The sequence below is a fragment of the Chelon labrosus genome (assembly GCF_963514085.1).
Source record: "Chelon labrosus genome assembly, chromosome: 4".
NCBI classification, from domain to species: domain Eukaryota; kingdom Metazoa; phylum Chordata; class Actinopteri; order Mugiliformes; family Mugilidae; genus Chelon; species Chelon labrosus.
Genome location: NC_140340.1, coordinates 22,775,340 through 22,799,602, shown reverse-complemented (window position 1 = coordinate 22,799,602; position 24,263 = coordinate 22,775,340). Strand labels below are relative to the sequence as shown.

At 41.9% G+C, this 24,263-nt stretch overlaps 1 protein-coding gene across 1 annotated transcript in view; it reads right to left on the bottom strand.

Moving 5' to 3' along the window:
• Positions 1–23,452, bottom strand: part of LOC311486768 (sodium- and chloride-dependent taurine transporter-like) — a 30,293-nt gene extending 6,841 nt beyond the window's left edge. Inside the window, exons 1-12 of the mRNA XM_084542760.1 lie at positions 23,084–23,452; positions 13,730–13,959; positions 13,491–13,625; positions 8,365–8,453; positions 8,067–8,212; positions 7,770–7,902; positions 6,202–6,336; positions 5,381–5,484; positions 5,146–5,270; positions 2,302–2,414; positions 1,657–1,794; positions 312–414 (exon numbers count right to left, since the gene is read on the bottom strand). Coding sequence (XP_084398886.1) covers positions 312–414; positions 1,657–1,794; positions 2,302–2,414; positions 5,146–5,270; positions 5,381–5,484; positions 6,202–6,336; positions 7,770–7,902; positions 8,067–8,212; positions 8,365–8,453; positions 13,491–13,625; positions 13,730–13,958 — 1,450 coding nt within the window. The 5' untranslated portion in view covers position 13,959; positions 23,084–23,452. The remainder of the gene's footprint in view (positions 1–311; positions 415–1,656; positions 1,795–2,301; positions 2,415–5,145; positions 5,271–5,380; positions 5,485–6,201; positions 6,337–7,769; positions 7,903–8,066; positions 8,213–8,364; positions 8,454–13,490; positions 13,626–13,729; positions 13,960–23,083) is intronic.
• Positions 23,453–24,263: the final 811 nt, after the last annotated feature.

Here is a 24,263-nt window from a genome sequence, read left to right as displayed (position 1 = left end):
CATTCACACGATATAGACGGAATTGGACGGAATTCATCAGTGCAACATAGGAATTCAAATATTGTATGCTATCGGCTTGAGTCCCTTTTAGTTGCAATTAATTAATTAACTGCGAAAGTAGATTTGCAGTGTATACTGTAGTAACTCAGATTTCCAGGTTTCTATAGTAGTGGCAACACAACAATCATATTAAGAGGTGTTTTTCGAATAAGGTTGGGGGGCATTGAAGGCCTAGGTGGAAAATGTATGGCCCACCACTGAGAGAAGCTGACAGTAAGGCAGTAAGGAAGTTTACTGGATGTGGTACTCACCATAAACCCAGGCAACAGCTATACATTCAAAGAATGCCACCCACAGAAGGCACACACCGCTAGCTGCATAGAAGTCAAACAGCTGGAAAACATACATGCCACCCTGTAGAAAGAGAAGAAGGAAAAGGGACAGTTACTTTTAAACCCTGGTACATTTTAGGCATTTTCAGTGTGTTTTTTAACACACTTTAAAAACTTGCCTAACCCTAACCCTAACCCTTTACTTCCTGTGCTAAAACTGATGGTGAGACACAGGAATAAATGGTAAATTTTAAAATAGATCACACAGATCATTGAAGGATGCAGCATAAAAGTCAGCTTGTCCACATGCGAGAATGCTACTTTGAGTGTGCGTGTGCCTATATGTCCTCACGTGTGTGTCCAGTGTGAAAACTGTGAATCGAGGGAATCCTAAACTCGAACCAGGCCACCTCAGCCATAAAAAGACGTTGTCATGGGAACAACAACACGAGAGAGAGAGAGAGCGAGAGAGCGAGAGAGAGAGCGAGAGAGAGAGCGAGAGAGAGAGAACACAATAGAGTGAGGCAGGTCAGAGAACAGGGAGGGGTTATGTTTGAAAGGAAGCAGAGGATGAGGATGGATAAAGGAAAGAAAGGATGACAGAAAATCATTGCTGATAACAATTTCCAGTTTTAAAGTAGGTCTTCTTTAAAAAAAAAAATAAAAAAAAATAAAACCTTGTGAAGTTGGGTATGTTGTTTAACATAAATAGAGGAAGATAGTAGTCAAGACCAGACAGCAATAGGCATGATCGAGTGAAGACCAACTTAACAATTGAGTACAAAATTGTACTCACCATTAGCATAATCTGTCATGCTAATGGTTTTGTGCAACCCATCATTTCCAGTCATGTTGGAAATTTAGTGATGGCTATTAGTTTTTATTAGTATTAGTGAAACATTTTGATACGCTAAAAAATAAGGCCATGTGAGATGTCTGCTCGTGATTTGGAACAGCTAAATACGTTCTACTGTATCTATTAATACCAGCGCAGGGAAGGGAAGTTCTCATGACTTGACAGTATAAATAGCCCCCTGTCATTTCTCCAGGGATTCACACTAATAGCTGTCTGAACACTGTTGTTCCGGGTGCACTGGGCTGAGGGGCTGTACCATGAAACGGGGTCAGTGTAAACATGAAATTATCAGTAGGTTCTCTGCGCACGTTTATTTCTGTGAAATACTGTAATTGTAATGGGGTTGACGGTTTTGGAGTTTATAGCCATCCGTCAAGGTTTTCATACGTTTACAATGTTCCCTCGTGTGCTCGTTTTACCAGTGCCGGTCATTATTTTTCTGCTTTTAGTTCACTTTCGTGGTGTTACCTTGGTAACCATGGCGAGTCCAAGCAGGTAGCTGATGCAGCAGATGATAGCGATGAAGACCTCTCTGCGGTAACCCTTCCTTAGGAAGGACGGATACAGATCCACCAGTGATGTGATCTGCCCTTCCACCTCCACAAACTGCAGCGGGACAGAGAGACACAGCAGTGTTATTGGAGAACCTGATCTTTTATACCTGCAAACCAGCAGCTCTACATCCTTTGACTGTTCTGCCTTAAGTCCCTTTGTTGTCAAGAGAGAGATGAATTTTATCATGCAGAATTTGCCGTTATTAAAGTGTAAGTTGTACTGTAGTGTCCACTGTGTCAATTTGGCCATGTTTTACTCTTGGTTTTGCTTTTCAAACTTTTCATACATAAGCTGTGACTGAGCACATTCTTAAATAGACCAGCTAATCGTCTGGAGAATTCTACCCAGACACCAGTATCTGTAGCTGTGGACTATGGATAAACATGTGGAGCTGAGGTTTACTTTTATTCAACAATTACTTCTGCTGTTGATCAATGAGAAGTTTAGAGGTTTGCTCAATGGCAACTTTAACGGTTGTGTTACCAGCATTTCCTTTATGCCCATCTTCCTGTAGCTCTAGCAGCTACCAATGTATGATATGACCATCGTTCTGCTAACCTGACTGTCGAGGCCAAGCAGCAGCAGCATAATGAAGAAGAGGATTGCCCAGACTGTCGGAAAAGGCATCATGGTTACAGCCTTGGGGTAGGCAATGAATGCCAGGCCTGGACCTGCAGAGGAGTGGGTGGTCGGGGGGGAGGAAAGCAGAGAGAGGGATGTGGGGGAGAAACGACATTAGTATCATATGATAAGCTCATCTGATCTGCATCCCCGTGGGGGGAGGGGGGGGGGGGGGGGGGCAAATAATGGAGACGCAGAACAGGATATGAATACAAGATCAAACTTTGGTTGTAATACTGGGAACAAACTGTGTTACTGTGTGTGTGTGTGTGTGTTTGTGTGTGTGTGTAGTATGCATTTGTATGAAGCTAGGAGCTGTCATAAAAGTGTATTAAATATATCTAATACACACCTTTACTTACCTCTTACTTTCAACACTATAACACACTACTTTGCGCACTCAACACATGACACAGCTTCATACTACATCTTGGAATATTACAGTGAAGAAAAACAGAGGATTAACATGTAAACTTTTCCTGAGTATTCTGTAACTGCATCTCTGTAGAAGTCAGTCATGACAGAAATTGTGAAGCATTCTGTAAATGGATGGATGCGTAGTATTTAATAGCTTGTGACTAGTATGCGTGTTGTGTGTGAGTTAAATTTCCAGAAATAAAACTGTAAACACTGCAGCAATTATTGTATATTTAAAAAACACTGAATCTGTACAGGGTGTGCTTGATTCACTTTCAGCTGCTATAAAAAGGTAAATCAAGCGCATCTTGGTTTCTCAAAACAATTCATTATGTCAACACTTACAGTAGATCACTCGAGCCATTTTGCATCCCTGGCTAAGATAAGCACAAACTTTCATGGGGGATGCAAAATGGCTGTTGCAAAACAGCAGCAGATGCAAATGGGAGTGGTCAAATAAAAAGCAAAGGTTGATTTTTTTCCTCTTTTCTTTTTTTCATGAGGTCAAATTTGATACTTTGGGAACTGTAAAAAAGAAGTTAAGGAACAAGGAAGCAGCCATAACAGCAAAACAGCATTGCAGCTGAGAGCAATATACTGTATGTAAATGTGTTCCATTTTTGAAGCAAATTATGACAAGGCATCCAACCAAACACCGCGTTGACTCAAAAAAATAATATGACTTCCAGTCCCTGAGAGGGAAAATGCCAGCAGAACCATCAATCAAACAGTGTGATATGTTATTGCTAGACTTAACGAGAATTTGAAGTCAGCCTGTAATTCTTTTTAGCACTTTCTAAGTCAAAAGAGCCAGAGTATGTGTTCTAACATGGCACTGTGGGAAAAAAATTATTCACATAACCATGATAACTTTAACGCTACTGCCTGGTACTATTAGGATCAAGCAGACACAATTATGGTTGATTTATTTGTCATGTTCCTGAACTGATAATTCACTTGCTTGCCTAGTTCCGCTTGATGACCTAGAATTGGAATACTTATTCCTGCTGTCTAATGACCTGCCCTGTCAACACACTAAGGCTGGCATGGTGTACTTCTACCTCATTCTCAACTCGCTTCCATGTGCTGTTGCCTGCATGAGTGCTGGGCACTTCAGTCACCTGTAAAGCATCAGCCCACTCGCCAAACAACACTGACATTGGACAATTCTGCAAACCATTATGTGGGCGCTACAGAACTGTGCAATATTTGCTTCGACTGGGCTGACAGCATGAGACTGTGCTAAGCTACCTTTGATTTAGTCAAACTGGCTGGCCTTGTGGCATTGGATGAAGCCCAGGTTTCACAAAAGCACTCGATGCTGACAGATCTTTGTCCATTTGTGCAAATTCAAGTTTGTGACCCATTTGAGCCACTTAAACAAGTAACTGAAGCACATAGATTATATCACAGCAAAAAGCAGAATGAATCTTTCAAAACAAGCTCAAAGTGTAGTTTTGGAAAATCATCTTTCGCTTCTGTGTTGGTGTGTTAACACCTATGACTGTGGTCAAATTATTTTTACAGATTTTCTACAGAAATATCTGCTGCAAGTATAGATACAATTCTCAAGAATTTGTGAGAAATCTCAGCTGACTTCGTTTCGTTTCCTTGCAAAAGAAAGCTGAACTGCCATAAGGCTCCAGCTATAATGTATACTGTTGGACATAAACAGAGTCCATGGGAAATATGTGGGCACCTACAGCTGCACTGAAGCTTTTCTAAAAGCTCTCAAACTCATGTGGCTATGAGTACAAGTGCTTTAAACTGAGATGGACACTTTTCTTTCTTTGGTAAAAAACCTTTTTGAGTTCTATGTCTGATACAATGTTGACTCGGCAAACAGACCGGACCAAACAAACCAAGCTGATAGTTCTAGCACCTTAAAACAGCTAATAACCACATTTGCAAATATGTCACTCAGATTAAGAAGAGCCAACGATGGTGATGTCAGTTTAAAATGGAACAACGTCTCAGAATCAGAACTCTGGTAGCATGTTTAAGCCACCGAACTGGCACAAGATGCACAGTACATTTTCCAGTGTCTTTCCCTTAGCCCCAACTTTCTTTATTCTAATAAGTGCTAACAAACCGGCCACATGTTAATATCTTCTCACGTTCTGCTTTTGTCAAGGAGTGTTTGATTGCGGAAGCTTCCATATTTTGATGCCGTCATTTGTTATTAATCGGGGGATCCGTTCGATTCCAAAATACAACTCAGTTCGAAACTGAACGTAGAGGCTAATTCTCTTTTGGGTGTCGTTGCTGTTTTTTTTTTTTTTTCCCTTTATAATTACTGTTGTTTAATTTGTTAACCAGGAAGCAGCGCCCACCACCACTGCCGCCTTTACAGAACCCTCGTACCTGACTCTGCCACATCAGCAATGTCCACCCCTTGCTCTTGTGCCATGAAGCCCAGGACGGAAAATATTGCGAAGCCAGACACAAAACTGGTACCACTGTTGAGGGCTCCCAGCAGCAAACAGTCCCTATGTCACACATATGTCATGAGGAGGATTTGTTAATGAACACACAACGATCCCTCAACCCCCCTCTGTCCCCTATCGCTAATCCCCCTCACTGAAATTTGACGCCTCACCTGTAGCAGTTGTATTTGTACTTGTTGTAGCTCCCCAAGGACGTCATGGCGCCCAAACAGATGGCATAGGAGAAGAAGATCTGGGTGCCAGCATCAATCCACACCTGCCAAGTAGGGGGAGAGAGTGGGAATAGAAAGGCTGAGGCTTGCTGATGAGGGGAAGAACAGGGTTGATGTGCAGTGAGGCTAGAGGGGCTTGTAGTTTTCAAAGTGGAGAATATGCATGTAGTGTGCCTTCCCTCATCCTTTCATTGCTTTTCTGCAATGAAAAGATGCAGCAGGTAGCTATAGCATCTGTGAACCTAGTTCTGGCATAACAAGCCAGTTAAAGAGAGCTTGTTGACTGGTTGTGCAGCTCAGCAAACCAGTTTCAGGTTTCTTTTTCATGTAATCTATACATTCAAATAGACAATTATTTTCACATAATCATCTAGAATGAATAAACTGTAGATCAACTGACGAGTATGTTTCAGCAGAGGGCAGCTCTGCACAATGTAGCTGCTCAATTGTAGCTGTTCCTAGCTTCCTAGCCTCCTAGCTAAAAGTAGCTTTTCTGTTTTCCCTTTTTGAATGACGAATACAGACTACTGCCACCTGCTGTCATTAAGAGTTATTTCCTGCAACTTTTAACAAAACACTTGTGTTGCAAGGCGACGTCACAGTCAGCCTTAGCTACAGAAGGTATGCCGGACAATTTGGTGTGTCTGGGAATTGTTACCACAATTTTGCCACAACACTTCAAGGACAGACAGTTGGACTTTATGAGCACAAGATGGTTGGCTAAACTCAGTGAAGTGGTTTTAACACAGGGTGTCACCTACCTCTGGGTCCTTCAGGCGAGCGAGGTCGGGGTACAAGTAGAACTTGATTCCCTCAGAAGCACCTGGCAGTGTCACACCACGAATCAACAGCACGATGAGCATGATAAACGGGAACGTGGCTGTGATGTAGACCACCTAAGGAGAGCACATACACTTTTAAGTCAGTCTATGAATCTCTAGTTAATCCAATTTGTTAATTGCCCTACTAGCTAATATCTTCAGTGTCATTACAGCAAATATGTTTGATAAATGTCTGAACTCCGGGAGCTATTGTGGGATTACGACAACAGCAGACCACAGGCTGTCTCTTAAATCAATAGCAGTGTATCAGTATGCGTTATGTGGAAAGCTGTGACCACACTTGGCCTTCGAGGAGTGTCCTTATTACCAGAGTTACAGCTTGGAGCAGCCAGAAAGCATAAATCAGGCCAGACCAATCAATAAAGAGTGTGGAGGCTATGAAAACAGAGAGGAGACTGGGACTGATCACCTCTGGTCTCAGGACAAGTTGTTATCGTTGTTGATGTGGCAGTAATTTCTTCTGAACACATTTACTCAAGGCCACATTCATTCCGCAGTACTGCATAGAGGGACTTCCACAAAGTAAGAGTGCAGTAACAAGAGACCGTGTAATGTTAATGAAATTCACGAGTTGTAGAAATAGGTGAAACAACCTACATGAAGTGGGCAGGTACCAAGTGAAACTAATCCGTACTCTGAGGCTATCTATGGTTGAGGTAACTACCAACTGATATACGATGCCAAAACGTGAAAAAAAACATCTTCGACTGTATTTTCTTTTAAAAGTAGAGAGCTGTGACGGCAAGAAGAGCTTACTATGTTCATACAATATTTTCAAGTTCTGCTTGTCCTTATTCACTCGACCAGAACTTGAGAACGTCTTGTAGCGACTTACTGTCAGCTACAAAACACTGGGTGATGAGTTAATCACTTTGTACAGGGATGAGACTTAAAAAGGTAGACAGTGCAGAAAAATAGATACATAGCCTACTGTCGTCGTTGAGGAAATCATGCTGCAAGGCAGACAGGAAACCAACAACAGATGAATGGATCCAGATCGTGTGAACAGCATTCTAGTCTTCCTCTCGAGAGCTACTGTCATAGATTGTGCAACTAAAAGTCATGCATTAATAATATTCTTTGAACAGATCAGCTATGACACCTAAGATGTAATATACGTATTCTGCCCGTTTTTCAGTTACTTTGAAAATCATTTTCTTAATGTAAACCAAAAATAAGGATGCAAGTGTATACATTTGCCACTGCCTCATCCCATTTATACCATGAAATAAAATTATTTCTCTGCACACAGTAAACTCTGAACATAGCCTGCATTGTTCTCTCAATCAGACCAGAGGAAAAGAATCATATGAGCATCACCTTGTGATAGCATTTTGCAGTGATTATGATACAATAATGATAAAATCAGCCCTTGTTTTTCCTTTTAGTTCAGCAAGTTCAAGATTAAATGGTGGAAATGGTGGACATGACTGGTAAAGAAACAACGAATACAGTGTAGAATAACAGGCCCGTGTGAATTTGTTTACCTTTCCAGTGGATTTGACCCCCTTCCAGATGCAGAAGAAGCAGATGACCCAGACGAGCAGTAAACACAGTGCCAGGTCCCATTTAATGGGACCTATATCCTCTATACCACTGGTGATACCCAGTACATTATGTCTGCAATGCAAAGAAAAATAAAAGTCATGTAAGCGTGTGTTCATTTGTTCACCTAAAAATGGAAAGGCAGCGTCTAAACTGCAGAATATTTCTGGAAAACCACAACTTAAGCTTTTCACATGACAAACATCATGACATTTGCACACAGTTTTAATGCAACTTACTCCCAGAACTCTGTGACAGGGGAGGTGAAGTTGGTGACATTGGCAGCCAGGAAAAAAGTTTTGTTCTTGCGGTAGGTGTCCTCAATGCAGCGGTCAGTGTTCCAGGGCTGCTTGCACTTGGCCCAGGGCAGCTCCGGCTGAAAACACTAAAATGCAAAGAAGAGAAACTTAAGCTACTGCACGTTCACTTCTAATCGGTTGCTGGACATCCAGTTTACATTGATGTGCCGGTGGTAAATGATGATTTAGTTTTGGGCAGCTTTATGTAGCTGAAAAATCCCTCACTATCCGAACTTACCTGGAACAGGTAGTATAGACCCCAGGCCAGGATGACGATGTAGTAGATATTCAGCAAAGACACGATCACAATGGAGGCATAACCAATACCTGGAGAGAAGACACGAGGTCACGGTGAACAAATGCACTACAGCTACAAGATAATATCAGCTGCTTACAATACTATGGCCATCTTTAAAATAATCTGCAACAATTTTATATAACAAGTATGTATATTCTGGGGCTGATGACACATGAATGACATTTTTGTTGCAAAGGCTCATTTGGAGTAAGGGGAAAGTGTTCATTGCTGGATTCGGACTGGACAGAAAACGGGATGTAACCCTAGTCAGTTTATGGTGAAACATGTGTCACAATGAAAAAACCCACACAGACTATGTTTGGTGGCTAAAGCTAACTTCACTGTGAATTACATCCTGTGAAGTGCTCCTAGCATCACGGCCCTCCACTTCAATAGTGAAAGTCTAATCATCTTAGACCGCATTTTTTTTTTATTTATTTTAAACGTTATCTCAATTAATTTCAACTAGGGATAAAGTGTGAACAACTACAGCAGTGTTTTTATTAGTCTGCATCTCTACATCACTGGATGTTATGCATGAGGATAGGTTTTACGTTGTATTGGGCTGCCTGTGAAAGATCAACGCTTCCTGCAAGCCTATCTTCACATCCTGACTCAGCACGGCTAGGTTTGAGTGTTATGTGCTACTTCCTGTCCTTTTCTCTTAAGCTGAACTTTTGCTCCACCTTATTTGCGCAGTATAAGTCAGTACCTGAATCACAAAGTGTGAGAAAGCTGGAGATCCCGCTTCATTGGTCTCAACATTTCTGCTAGATATTAGCACGCTGAATGGACGCTGACCACTACAGCTACAATATATTTAGCTCAAGGTCCAAAGCAATCATCTTTTAACCTTCAGCTGTGTTGCCCTGCACTTAAATTCCGTCTGACATGTTTAGGAGAGTGATCAGCAGAAATTTATCAGATGCGTCAGTGCTGGCCTCGACTCAGAGCCGATGGTAAACACCCAACCATGGTTAAATGTGTGTATAGGTATGTGTTTCTAATACACACAGATATAAAGAAAAGACAAGCCCCTAAAATGAAAACAGGTGTAGGAATTAGGATTTGGATCAATATTTGGATTAGAGTTTCGGTTAGAAGTCAAGCAAACGACTGTGGTTCTCATAAGTACATTAGAACAAGCTTTTTTAGACGCACAAAGCCGACAGAGGCCACTCATCCAAATTAATGTCCTTCAGCGTCACGGACCATCTGTGTGTTTGTGTGTGTGTTTGTGTTTTGAACTGGCTGCATGAATCTGAGAGAAAGTTCTTCGGTCTCATTCGCCATCTGTGTGTCTTCGTGTTAGTGTGTGTATACGGATGTGTGAAAAGTTTCACCATCTCATCATGTTCTTTTAATCACTTGGCTTATTAGCAGATGCCAAGCATTTACATCTCTGCACACACACGCACACACACAGAACCCACACACTTGGGTGCTCGGATCACATGGTACAGTGCTGATCAAACAAACAGATGCGGCCTCCTCCATGATGTCATTTATTCTGCTTATCTGCCGACCTTGGCTGACCTCATATAGTTCGTTAAAACTTGCGGGTGATCCTTTTAAATATATTTTTTTTTTATTTATTTTTTTTTACTCGTGACATGTGATAACTCCAGAAAAAAAATAATGATAATCATATGGAAAATAAGGAGACCCTTTCAGTGCAGACGTTTTGATTGGTGGCAGCAGCAGTGGAATTAATAACATTAATGATTTACATAAGACTTCCAGTCAGCCATGACAGTAAACAGAGCATATATGGTGAATTGAATGCAGCCACAAATAAAATTATTTGGTTTTCTTTAAACAACATGTCAAAATGTGGCAGCCAGTTTCATGGACCACCAAAATGTTGGTTTTAAAAGAGGATAAACTGCACAAGCTCAATTAAGAAGTCCTGAGCTTATTTTTCTTCTTTATTTCCCAGTGCAACACACATTACAGCAATGTTTGGCCCAGGAAGATGTTACAATCTCGGATCCTGCGAGATTTCGGTGGTTGCCTAGAGACGCAGACTGTTGCCCACCTATGGTTCAGTGTGGTTTCCGTGTATTTACTCAGTCATTCAATATGTGCTCATTCATGGATGCCAAGACTAACAAATCAGTGTTTGTAGTTGGAAACGGCTCTTATGGGTGTGTTCCATGAAGATCTATAGAGCGTTAATTGATCTAGCTCTGTTCCTAGCTTCAAATCACATGTCGCCAAACTGTTACACTGAGTTGACTTTGTGTTTTCTCCTCTTTATTCAGTCCGACACTGTGCTCTTGTTGTTCTCTTCTTGGTCCTAACAAATCAGAACTAAATGATTTAGTGCACCCATCCTGCGCTCATCTTTTTCAGTTTAATCCATACAATACTGCTTTCAACTTTTCATACTGAGACAACAAACCAGCGTCTCCCTTCTTGATCTATTTGGTAGACGGCTTGCATCACAAATATGCACGCGTGACAAGATTTGGAAACAATATTGCAAGAGATCACGCAATAAGCACCATCTCATGTGATCTGATGGGGAAGTGGACAAAATGGAGACGGGTGAGACAGCTCGCTGTAGCGTTGCAACGCATACGGCGAGAAAACAAAAGCAGAAGGCTAAACGAGTGTGGAAGAGAAACTGCTTGGGGAGGTGCGTTCACAAGGTTTACCAAGAATCGTAGGCCAGATTTTATCTGCCAGTTTTAATGTCCGTCCACAGCAGTATGTGAGCTAACATTAGCATAGAGGACAGAAATGTTTACCACTCCATTAGAGTCAGCTGCTCCCAGTCAGTTCTCTCAGTTGCTATTGATCAAGCACAGACCTAATCATCCAGAATGTAAAACCTACATATCTAACGTGTTTGACATTCATGTGGGCGCTCCTATGAGAGTGCACGCAGTTAAACTGGATGTGTAAACACCTCACATTACCAGATAATCTGTACTAGAGCAAGATCCCGGACTGTATTTCTCCTCCGATTGTCAGGTTGGGTGAACTGGGTAGGTGAATAGTCACAAACAGCCTGAGCCCAGCTTTGATCCAACCTACGCAGTTATGATTAGCTTGGTTGTTTTCCGTCAGCATAACATAAAGCCATTTGTAATCCTTGAAAATTTGGAGGTGTGGGCTACAATTCAGATGTCTGGAAACTGGCTAGTCTCATTCATTTCTTTTCTTATCCATTTGTCAGATCCATAATGCCATATAAGCACAACAAAACTATACATTTATACAGTACATTTACAGGGTGGTGTAAACATGATACGCCATTTTCCCTTCTACTTCCTCCATGAACCAGTTCTCTTTCTTTATGTCCCTTTTCATGTTTTAATTATTTTATTTTTGCCATGGCTCCTCCACTATTCACTCCTCTCCTCCGTCTCACCCTTTTCCATCTGCTTCACCTTCCCTTCCATCCAGATCCATCTTTTCTTTGCCTCGATTCCCTCCCTCTTCCCTTTCAGTCTTTTTTCATCACAACCTCTCTCTGCCTTTATTTCGCTCCACCGTTTCCCTTGTCTTTATCAATCCATCTGTCGGCTCCTCAGATCTCGCTGCTCTGCTTCTTTTCTTTCTCTCTGTCTCTCCCTCCCTCTCCCCGGTCGTCTCTGAAGTGTTGAGCTGTTGCCGTAGCAACATGTGAATCGGGACACTCTGTACGCCGTCTCATATGTGTGTGTGTGCGTATATGTGTCTGAGAGACGGCCAGAGGATAATGTGTCTGAAATGAAGAAAGGCGGTGTTTGTATATGTGAAAGTGAGAATGGCAGCGCCGGTAAATAATTTAATCAAGATCATAAAACAATAAACGTTGGCAATTATAAAAGCACCGAGCTAAATTCATTAACGAGAAGTAGAATTACAAAGGGATTTATGTGCATTTGACGAAGGAGCAGTCAATATTAAAAAAAATCATGGAACAAATCAATTCAGCGCAGAATAGACTGATGAATACTGTACATTAACCCTGTTCAGCTTGTGTTGAACAGGAGGAGACGGGGATGCGAGAAGAAATGACGGAGGAAATGAAGACAGAAGTGCAGATGATCAGGAGGTGAAGACAGATGTAATGGAAGAAATAATGATGGAGAAAGTAGGCCTACAATAAAGGGGGCAGAGCGTATAGTATGAAAAAGAGTATGGATGTGTAGAACAAAAAAATAAATGACAATAATAGAAAAAAAGTCAGTGAAGACATCCAAGAACTCTAAATGTGCTTCCTTTAAAGGTTTTCACGGGAGAAAAGGTGAGAGCTGCAAGGTTAAAGCAGAATAGAGGCCTCAGTGTGTTGGTGTACCAGTGCAGGCCTGGTTGCCAGGTAACGGCTGCAGGGTAAAGTCTGATTGGAGGAGAGTCTGCTGTGACTCAGCCTTATGTTGCACAGCCATTCCTCTGTGAAAAACAACAGAGGTCTGGAAAAATTCAAAACCTTTAGTTGGACAAAAAAAAAGAAAAGAAAAGAAAACAAGGGCTGCTGCAATCTGTGCTTATGAGTATAATGGATGAGATATCGCCAGGGCGGGGTGGTGGGTGGAGCTATAGTCACTGATGTGGGTGGAGCTAAGCAGAACAACTTCGAAATGCAATACTATTTTTAAATAAATGTACATTAAACGTACATTTTATTTTTTATTTTTCCATTTGGGGGCAGTAAACGCACCTTTCAGATACTGTCATCTTTAAACATTTGCATTACATCCTGCAGTAAAGACAGCAACATTGTACAATGGAGTAGTTGCTCCGTTTTTGGTCTCTACCACCTCCCGAGCAGTCTCTAACTGCCAAAGCTGCATTAGATTCACCAGGTAGTTGCTAACTGTGTCTGTCTGCCCTTTTGTTCTCAGCAGGCAGTGTACAATGAGTTTTTAGATATTTTACAGTGACAGCAGTTTCAGAAATTAGACCTCGACTCCAAAGCGGAAAACAATAAATTCCAGTAAAAAGACACACCATAACCCATTCTCTTAGTCATTTCAGGACTGACATTATGTTAGCCCAAACTAAACCGTTCCCAGGCGTAAAGATAAGGCCATCAACTTATCATAAAGGTTCTGATGAGGGGGGCTACATACCAGTGAAGATGGGGCAGAGCTTCTCCCAGCAGGTGATGCCACCCTCGGAGGTGAATTGACCAAGAGAGACCTCCAGGAAGAAGACTGGCAGACCTCCACCAAACAGGAAAATGAAGTAGGGGATGAGAAACGCACCTAGATGGGGGCAGAAGGTAAAACACAGGCATAAAAAAAATCATCCATGGGAATTCTATACAGAACAATCCCTGTTCATGAGTTGTAGTATTTTTAAGCCTTACCTCCACCATTCTTATAGCAGAGATACGGGAAACGCCAGACGTTCCCTAAACCAACAAAGCCGCCAGCCACTGACAGAACAAAGTCCAACTTGCTGGCCCACTTCTCCCGCTGGGGGTGTTTACCCTCTGCCTCGTCTTCAGGCCGGGTGCCAGGGCTCTTACCAGGAGATGGCTTCAGAGTGTCCTTATGGAAGTCCTTCAGGCACTGAAGTTTCTCTTTTTGGGCCATTCTGTAGAAAAAGGAGACGGATAGTGGTTCAGGTCAAGACTGATCTAAAAACCAAGATCTGACTTTTAGGCGTGTATATGCGAGAATGATCAGTGACAACACAACTACTTTGGAAGCCATTCTCCTACTGGTGTAAAGTTGAATCCTGGTTAGACTCAAAGTGTTTATTTTGGAAAACCTCTAATAATTAACTAAATAAACTAACCATGTCAGACAAATTATTTAGTAATATCTTTTCTCTCTTCCCATATTTCTGCAGGGAACCAAAAGTCATGTGTTCAAACACGTTTTTTGATACCAACATCCCTTTTGATGAAGGCTTGCCAATTCAGACCCTGTTGAGACCTGGTTTTAACATTCCATTCTCTGTATCAAACCTGACATTACAAATATGCATCTTGAGCCAGAATTGATATCCGATGCATTAAGAGTATTTTAACAGCTGCTGTCCCTAATTGATCACTACTGCTTTATCAAAACCTCAAACGGCACTATTTGCTGTATGTGCCTCATGTCGTTAGGACTTGGGGAGATGATACATATTTTGGAACAAGCTGTAAAGTCTCTTTACTAATTTACTTAAGAACATGTGCTTTATAAATACATGGTCATCCTGAATGAATGATGAAAAAACTCTGTGGGCCTGAGTATTGTGTTCACGCTGCCAAAAAAACATGACTGGGATGTTCACTTATCTGATCATATCAACGTCCTCAGGGTACAACATAACTCGCACAACCGGAAATTACTTGCAACTGGCACCATTCCTGTAGGATGTAAAATCCTGGCTGATTTTTATTGTTATTCATTTAATTTTCTTTCTTTTTTTGGGGGGGGATTTGCCTCCTTTATATTGGTAAATAAAATGGCCTGTGAGCAAAATTAAGCTGATTTGTATGTAGCTCATTATTTAGATCTAAGTCCTGCAGTCTGTCAATGAGTCTCCAGGTTGTTTAACTTTTGACTAATCATGCATTTACCTGTTTGCAGTGTCATGCAGTGTCAGCTCATGTTTGCAGCTCTGAATAGCTTTGTCCTTCTATTTTCTACCACGTATGGCAAGTGACGGCAGAAGAGATCACTTGCCAAGGCATCAGCAAGGATTGTGTTCCATTGTGCATGAGACCCAAACTGGGCTTTGGATTTATTCTTATCATAGTCTGTAATCATTTTCTTTACGAGGACATGAGGAAGCAAAAGACATGCTAAGCCTTGCCCCTATGCATTAACTCTGGTTGTGTGCCTTCATGTGATAAGAGCTGTACCAACTGGAAATGGCTGCTATGATTACTTCCTGAAAATCCAAGGCAAACAAAATGAGACATTTGGTGTCACAAAGACACTCAGTGTTGGTGGAATCGAGTTAAAGCCATTTTCTGTTTAAAGATCCTGCCCTGTGAAAGCTACAGCCAACCGAACCCAAGATACACTTTATAATACACTGAGGTTAAACAGAAAAAACGAAACTCGAGTTGGTTCCTATCTCCTTCCTCCTTCTGCCCTCCCTTCCTCATTAAAGCTCTTTAACGTGACCGCGATTGGTGTGACGTCTCAACAGCAAAGTGATCAGAGCAAATGACACAACCCTAGCTGTAAATTTCCACCTGGCAATGACCATGAGATCTAGAGCGAGAGAGTCTGGGAGAGACAGACATACTTAGTAGTCAGCAGATGTCTGTCACTGTGGAAAATGTCTTTATCTGTTTCCATCTGCCGTGCCCTCAACTTCTGTCTCACTCTTTGTCTCTCTCATTAGTTTACTCTTGACTTTCAGCAAGATACTTACAGAGACAGACATGAAGAGGACTACATTTCAGGGAGATCCCCTGTGGCCTGCTCTGTTGCTGCCAGCAGAGACTTTAGTCACCATTTTCCTTTTATTGTTTACGGTCTTATTCTAGGTGTTCTGTTTTTAATAAGAGCGTTTAAATAAAATTTGTGTGCTGTACAGAACAAGGCCCAGAACATGAGCTTTTTCCACCAGTGTTCAGTTCACCACATAACCGTGTGACTGCATCTATCTGCCGTTGTAGGTCTAAAGTTCCTTCTAAGTACACATATTTGTCTTCATGACTGACTTCCTATACACAGTTAATTAATGACACTAAGAGGAAACTGGAAGCACTTTCTCTGTGTGTCTGTACATGAGTATTTCCTGCTTGGAGAGACAGTGGACTCCATTATGTCAGTGACTAACTATTAACAGCGGTGATATTACTTCCAGTATATAATATGGATTTACATGTTAAAGAGATACCACGCACTGTTGCACACTCATTTCAGAGCTGCATGAAAACATCCCTGCAGATGTTAATACTGGCAGTTAGATTAAATTCGTTTTATTTTAAATTTCATGAGTTGATAAGGGCTCGGCATCCCATTTCTTGTTTGAAACAATCCTGAACCTTGGAAGTTCCCAGTGCTGACTCTATGTCAGCTATATTAGCATTGGCCTTGCACAAGTCTTTACGTCATTAAATTTGTAATAAATAAAACAAAAACGTCATGGCCGTTAAAGTTGATCTCACACTTGACACTAGGAGGTTTGCCAGAAGACTGACTGTACGCAGACTAAGACAGACAAAGACGATATGTTTGAACTTCCTATACGAGTGATCATTTTCCATGTAGCCTAATTTTAGCTGTTGCTTTAAAGTCATGTGCACTGTGACAAACTCATCAGGGTTTTAGCGGTGTAGAGAACCAACTTGGAAATGGTTTGGAAGTGACTATGTGTTAACATATACTCTTAAAGTGCTGCGTTTCAGTCACCATTTCATTCTCTGCGACAGAAACGGTAAAATATGTGAATGAGAACAGCTTTATTTGGAATTCAGCTGTATTAAAACACTACTATGCGGCAACACAGAAGCAAACCGATGTAATGGGCTGACAACGAGCAACTTCTTTATCGCACATCCACTCCCATCAGGACCCCTCCTGCTCAGTCCCTTACGCACTTTCAGTGGGTGAAGTTGGACATTAACACCACCTTCCCTCGGAATGCAGTCGGACATTGTTGGCCTGCCCTCTAAGAAGAGATTGATGATATGCGAAAGGGGCATCTGAGCTCCTTTATGTAGTCTGTTGGCACTACAAACCTGAGGCCGGATAAGTGTGACATTCTGTGGTGAATATGATCATGAGCAGCTGGGGCCCCACCTCAAGAAGCTTGACGAGAATCCACAGGCAAGAAGATTTCAAGTAACTGGCCGATTCCCATGAAAGTCAAAGCTAGCGACATAAATTCTCAGACAACAGCAGTGATATTTTTAGCAGGACACGTTGCGTTTGCCCCCAGGGAGCTAGACCGGTCGTGGGAACCACAATGAATTGTTGGACGATTTTAAAGCTCAGGCCAACAGTTGGGAGTGAAACAGAGACTTGTTGTCTGGTGCTCTGCGTCCATGAGGATGTGCGATCACCGGACCCCAGCCTCCGGTCTTGCATACAGTAACTTCAGAACCCAGGAAGCACCATACACACACTTCCTTCACTCCCCAACCACTTACATAACACACTCTCCTATTTTAAGACCATGTACATTTCCACTGGGCTGACCGCCTATTAAATCCCCCAATCTCCTCCTCCTCCGCTCCACATTTCTTTCACTCTTCCTTTGCTCCACATTCATTCACTCCTTCTCCTCTCCGTTCTCCATCTCCACACATCTTCGGTTTCACAGTCAGTATTGTGTGCTTCATCGTTGCAAATGCACTATTTGGGGTATTCCGGGTTATTAGTTTATGAACAGTAATCAAAATCATTGGATTCAAGCCTTGAGGACGACTTTGCAGCCCACCCAAAATCCAACTGGATGCTTTGTAAACCAAATAATTTGCAGTGTTCCTCCAAGCAGAATAAACAGTTTGCACAAACAATGCTGTTCCATTGACTACAAAATGTCCTTCCCTTTCTTCCTTCTTCTCCATCTTCTTTTCTTCCCCATCACATGTTTCTCCTCGTCCCGTCTGGTTTTCTTCATCATCATCTGTCCCTCACGTTTTTAACTCGCATATATTTTGTTCCTTCTTCCGTCTCCGTTTCTCATTTTTTTTCCCCTTTGCATTCCAATGCCTCGTTCTACTTCTTCTACTCCTCTTTCTTCTGTTAGCGTGTCCTTTTCTTCATGTGTCACTTCTTCTTTAATGAGCTCCTTCTCATTGTCTCTCCTCTTCTTTCTTACCAAAGTTTCATCATCTTGATTACACTCCCGTCCTTGCGTCTTCTGGTTTTTCCTCCATCGTTTGCCTTCCCTCTACCTCCGTATACATTTTTTTGACGCTCCGTTCTGTCATCTCCCTCTTCTTCTTTTTCTCTTCTTCTTCACCTCACTTTGCAACTTCCTTCTCCTCAGTCTCGTGTCATCAGCCTTGTTTCATCCTCTATGCCCCTTCCACACTCCTCTTTGTCCCTTTTTTCTCTTGCTTTCATTTTAGAAAAATATGGTCTCACAGAAAAGTTGGCAAATAAAGCGAGGGAGAATGGGAGGAGGGGGCTGTAGAAGAAGAGGAGAAAAAGAGGGAAAATGGGTATATTAGAGGAACAAAGAGTGAATGAAAGCGGTTAAAAATTAACTGAGAAGGACAAAAAAGAGGGGGCAGAATGGGGAGACAAAAAAAAAGCAGGAGGGGCATGCAGACATCAAACATGCCAAAGAAGGTGACAAAACTGAAAGTGCAACGCACATGCAGAAGGCGTTAAAAATAGAGGCAGCAGATACAGGTTTTTTTTTTTTTGTTTTGTTTTTTTTAAATGCTACAGAGAGAGGCTGCACAGCTTTTCTTTGAAGGTGACAGAGAGTTTATCACACAGGGTGAGCATGTGAAGGACAAAAATGCACAATAACAGGAAGATTTCAACCTTGCGTCCACTTTGCCGCCTCAGCGAATGCTCTAGGGGTTTCAGCCCCTGTGTTCTGTGTCTAGAGACCATTTTGATTGTTTGATGCTATATAAAGAACACTGAAAACTGAAATCTCATATCAGAGATGTCTGCCAACTAATCAGCCAGATAATCAAAACAGAAAATACTCTGCTGCCAGTAAATCATGAGTCATGAGATACTTAAAATAACAAACTAAGCAAAATCTATTAACTTTTTTTTTCTTTTTTTGTTGCAGTACCCTTTTCGCTGCTAGAGGGTGCATACTGGAGTATTATGATTGAAGCTGATGATACAGTCCACAAAGAAAGGCAAATAACAGATGAAAATAACTGATGCCAGGATACAAATGACTAACATGCCAACAAAACACCTGTAGCACGGTTAAAACATTATAGACGTCACTGTGTGACCAGATTAGCACCCTATGTTTAGCGTCTAATGGTGGCCGCATAGCAAAGATAATAGCATTAATTTCTCATTTGTCCACATTCCACCTCCCTCCTCTTGATTGTCAGCTGTGCTTACCATAGTCATTGCACAATTTACCGGAGATACTTTGTATTCTCATCCATGTGGTCACATTAATTGTGTACAACAATTAGCTTGAACATGTACACATAGATCCATTGTAAGAAGATGACAGGTGCAAAAATCCTTGCTGTGTAACCCTGAATTTCTCCCATGGGGAAATGATGAAAACACCAGATGTGTGTCGTTAAAATGCTTTAATTCAGGGAAACACAGCGGCCAAAAGTTGACATTGGGATATGCAGCTAAACTGATAAAATGCTCTCTGCAAACGTATGTAGGCGTACAGGATCTTCCTGCCCTTATTGACTTCTGGTCTGCTACCCTTTGTCAGTCATGCTGCATCAAACTGATTGACTTTCATCATTTTAACAATGCATGAAAATGTGCATGTGGCTTCAAGCTACAAAAATGTCCGATACTCCTTTTAATAACATCACGTCTGCCTCGGCTGGTGGGTATTAATCACCGTCTTGGCATCGTTCACCTGCAGCTGCCAAGGTAAATAAAACCTTTTAAAGCTTCTCAGCTGTTTTATAAGGTGTTCAAGCTACAACACAATTATACAAAATAATACAAGATTAATGGGGCGGCTCTAATGACACTGAGGACATTAACACGAGTCTATGTGGGTCAGTGGTTCATGCCAATTAATATGTAAAGTGGCAGTAAAGGTCCAGTAAGAGCTGAGGTCAAGGACATGTTGTGATAGAAGTCTGAAAGCGGCAGCTCCTTTGTGAGCTCCTTCACGCCCCGCCTTGCTCGGTTTTCATTTGCACAAGCTGCGCAGGGAATGTTGTCGTGTCTGCGGCTGAGATTTCACCAACACACACTCTCCGCTAACCTCAGGTTACTGCTTTAATAAATCATTTAACAGCAACAAGCCTGATGTTAGCCAACAGCTTTCAGCGCTGCTGTGACAGACTGCAAGCAAGACAAACAGCCATTACCCCAAAACTAAAAAGATTCCAATTAATTTTCGCTTACATGTTGTAAATGTCCATTTGGTACAACACGGCAGTTTTGAAATCTAGCCAGCTTCATCTACAAGTAAGCAATGTTTCCCTTGATCAGCTTGTGGCAAAGGGATAGTTTGGTTTATTTGAAGTAGGATTTGTAGGAGGTATTTACCCATAGTCTGTGTATTACCAACAGTAGATGCTGATACCAGCTCAGAAGCAAAGCAATGGTTATGTTCTCTCTGAAGCCACCAAACTCCTTTGAAGAACATGTTACCTTGGTGTTCTAACATGTTACCTTGGATCTGAATTAATGTGTTAAAATACCAGTCACACAGTGGTAGACCAGGACCACACATGAAAACAATGTAACTGCTGAATTTCCTCTTTGGAAATGTAAAGTGGTTAAAATATTCTAAATACAGCAAGCATTTAAACTTAAGGTTTGCTGCTGGTCACATTCACAGCACTTGAAGTGGTAAACTGTATCTACCCGTTTCACCAAACTGGGGTCATGCTGACCACCAACATCGTCTCTAGGTAATACACTGACAATGCATAAATACATAACCCCACCTCAAAGAAACCATGTGGGAGTGGCTCGACATGTGCATACAGGGCTTTAGTCCATCACTGATTGATCACACTGTTCTAATCCGTTCCCATGAGCTTTCTTAGGTGTGAAGACCTGAAGCATTCAAGCCCAAACTTGAGTCTAGATATCAGACGGTAACACAAGCACAGCCATTAGTCATATGTGGCATGCGTCTCTGGATGTGGCAACTCTGGTGTGATCCAGAGCTGGCAGTGACAGATTCAAAGGGCTCGCACATCAGCTAGACGAGGACTCCACAGCAGCCAAGATTAGATTAAAGTCAGGGCCAACAGCATACACGCACACCCCCACGCACGTAACCAACGCTGGACGGACGTTTATCTGCCAGTCAGTGTCACCCAGCTCCGAAACAATGGCAGCTCCAAGAGCCAAGTGAAACAGTTCCAAAAAAGGTCACCTTATCAGGCGAACATTACAGAATCTCCAGAATGTCCTCCGAACTAATGTGTTGGTGGCTGATAGCAAATGTGTGCTTGTTTTGGCTCTGAAGCAAGCTTTCAAACATCTCAACAGATCTGTCAATGTGTAATTTCGAATTTTTGCTGTTTCTGCATCTCGGCTCTAAAAAGGAACCCACTGCAGGTTTACTAGACTCTGACAACTCGTGGTAATTTTCCAGCAGAGACCCAAAACTGGAGCCAAGCCAGCTCAAGGCACTCTTTTTAAACGAGCTTTTACAAGACGCGTGGGAGCAACATATGAACTGAAAGGACACTGACAGACCAGAGAATTAACAGCCTCCCAACCAGTAAATGAAACCGTAGTCAGAGACATGTGAGAAAAAGGGGAAAAAAAGTCCTACTGCGTTTAATATTTCAGCTGGTCTTGATGACAGATTTACTTTCCATACATTGAGTGTGCCTAATAAATAAGGAGCCAGTTATTATCCAAGTCTGGGAAGCAATAAGGTTTAACAGCCACACCTCACATAGCGCTAGGAGCACACAGACGCTCGCATTATTTGCTAGATTTGTGAAAAGACAAGTATTTTAAAATGTCATTTCTTTTTTTCTGAACGCTCTGAAGACACTCGGGCGCATTCCGTTTATGGCAACGAGTGGCCAAAAAGACCAAATTCAACAAAGAAGAGGAAGCGAGACAAAGGTAGAGCGGCTGAGAGAGGGAGGTAGAGAGACATAGACGCAAAACCAGAAAGAGAAGGGGAAGAGAGAGCGAGAGAGAGAGAGAGAGCGAGAGCGAGAGAGAGAGCGAGAGACTGACTCGTGGGGAGGAGAAGCAGCGCACGATGCTTTTCGAGCGACATGCGAGCATCTCCGCCTCTCACCGCTCCGAGCGCCTCACTTCCCCTTTCGTTAACAGTTCAGCAACGGAATTAAAACCGAGTCGAAAGAAAATGAGGCAAAAATAATGCAGCCTATACCTTCTTTTTTTTTTTTTTTTTTTTTACTGATTGAAAGACAATACCGCAGTTAAAAAAAGAGAGAGCCCAATGATGTACGATTGTCACACAAAAGACAAGACATCCAGTCTAAAGAAAGACGCTGCTCCTAAATAAAACTGAAGAGAAAAAAAAAAAAAAAAAAATGAGCACATGGCAACAATGAATTAAACATTAAAAAAAAAGGATGATCCATTAGAGACATCTGACGCACGCCTGTGAGAATAGCGTGCACCTAGCAGAAGAGAGGGGCACACAGCGATTTTAAATGAACCGTAGAAATGAAACATCGAGGGTTTAATTGAAAGGAAACCAGGACGAATCCACCAGCGATTCTTCTTCCTGAGCGCACGAATCAACGCTCAGCGAGAGGAGAACAGCCTCTGCCACCTAAAATCTAACACATCGCAGCTTCCAAGAGCAAGCTTCACCAGGAAATGCGTCCCTGCCTTGAACACACATCAAAAAACAAACAAACTGCCAATTCATAGGAAATGCACAGTAACTTTTTCTCAATTTCTCATCCTGGATTGCAAAAATATAAATTCGTAGCTTTTCTCATTCAGATACAACGCATACAGGAAACAGATGGAGTAAAATCCTTATTCCTTATTCTATTTTTTATTTTTATTTTTTTTTTAATCAAAAGAAAATGGGTGAAAGCAGCGCAGTCATCCCTCACAGACACGTTTTTTACAGCTAGGTGTGCAAGGATGATGCGTGTGTTTTCCCTTACCTGCTGCGTTGATGTGATCTTGTATGTTATTTTGTCCTTTTAATGTCCTCTGAGCGCGATGTCTTGTCCGTGTCCTCCTGTGTCTGTGAGAGCGAGTGAGGGTTGGACGCGTCGGTAGCCTATATTTTACCCTATTTATAAGCTTCTCTCTGACCTTTGAAAAACGACAAGAGGCATCGGCAATGGAAAATCACCGGCCTGCCTCCTCACAGAGCAACAGGAGAGCTGTGTGTCTGACGCGTTCACGGTCCACCGTTAGCCTCGGATTTTTAAATTTTTTTTAAAAAATTTTTTTAGGAGGTGTGCGTTTACAGCAGGAGCACAAGAATCAGAAACAGAAATTTAAGCTGTGGCTGTTTCGGCACGTTGAAGGCCCGTTAGCTAGGGACTGTGGTTTTAACTGTGATCGTGTTCTGGCTTTGATGCAAACTGTGAAGATTTGCGCACAATGCAAAAAAAAAAAAAAAAAAAAAAAAAAAGAGCTAAAAATGCGCTGGCGACACAAAGATATTAAAGTATGCTAATTTTAAAAAATATTTATGAAGCATATTCTTGTTGTACAGAACAGAACTGGTTGTATTAGGCTTTCTTTTTACTAGCTTAATTACGTGTTCAGGATAAACGAAATAAAATAAAGATAGTGGCATCACTGCATCAGTGGGGTTTTCAGCAATAAGTATTTTTGTTTTGTTTTGTTTTAAAAAAGACAAAGAATGCATTTTAATTACAAACCCTTAAAGCGACACTGAAATCCAGTTTTCTAAAAAGGAGGGAGAATTTACGAGCGTCACTTGAACGCATCATTAAGGAGCATTAAAGTGGCAGTCCCCCCCCCCCCCCCCCCCCCACCCATTAGTTGGTAGCTATCTTAACCGGCTCTCACGGGCGCGCGTTTAGATGCTCAGGCGCGCTCCTGGCTACCCCCCACTCCCCACCCCTCCACCTTGAGCGCGCGACCGTGAACATGCGCTGGAGTGCACGTGTAGGCAGAAACAGACTCACAGTGTGCAAGTTGTCTTTGCAGTGTACTTTTTTTTCCAGGCATCTTCCAGCAATATGATTGCACAAAGGCAGTCTTTAGCAACAGCTTTATGAAATACAGCTGTTTCTCTTATGTTATACATAATAAGTTCCTTTCTGTAATCCATTAAATAGCAGTTGCTCTCTCAGTTCACGTTAG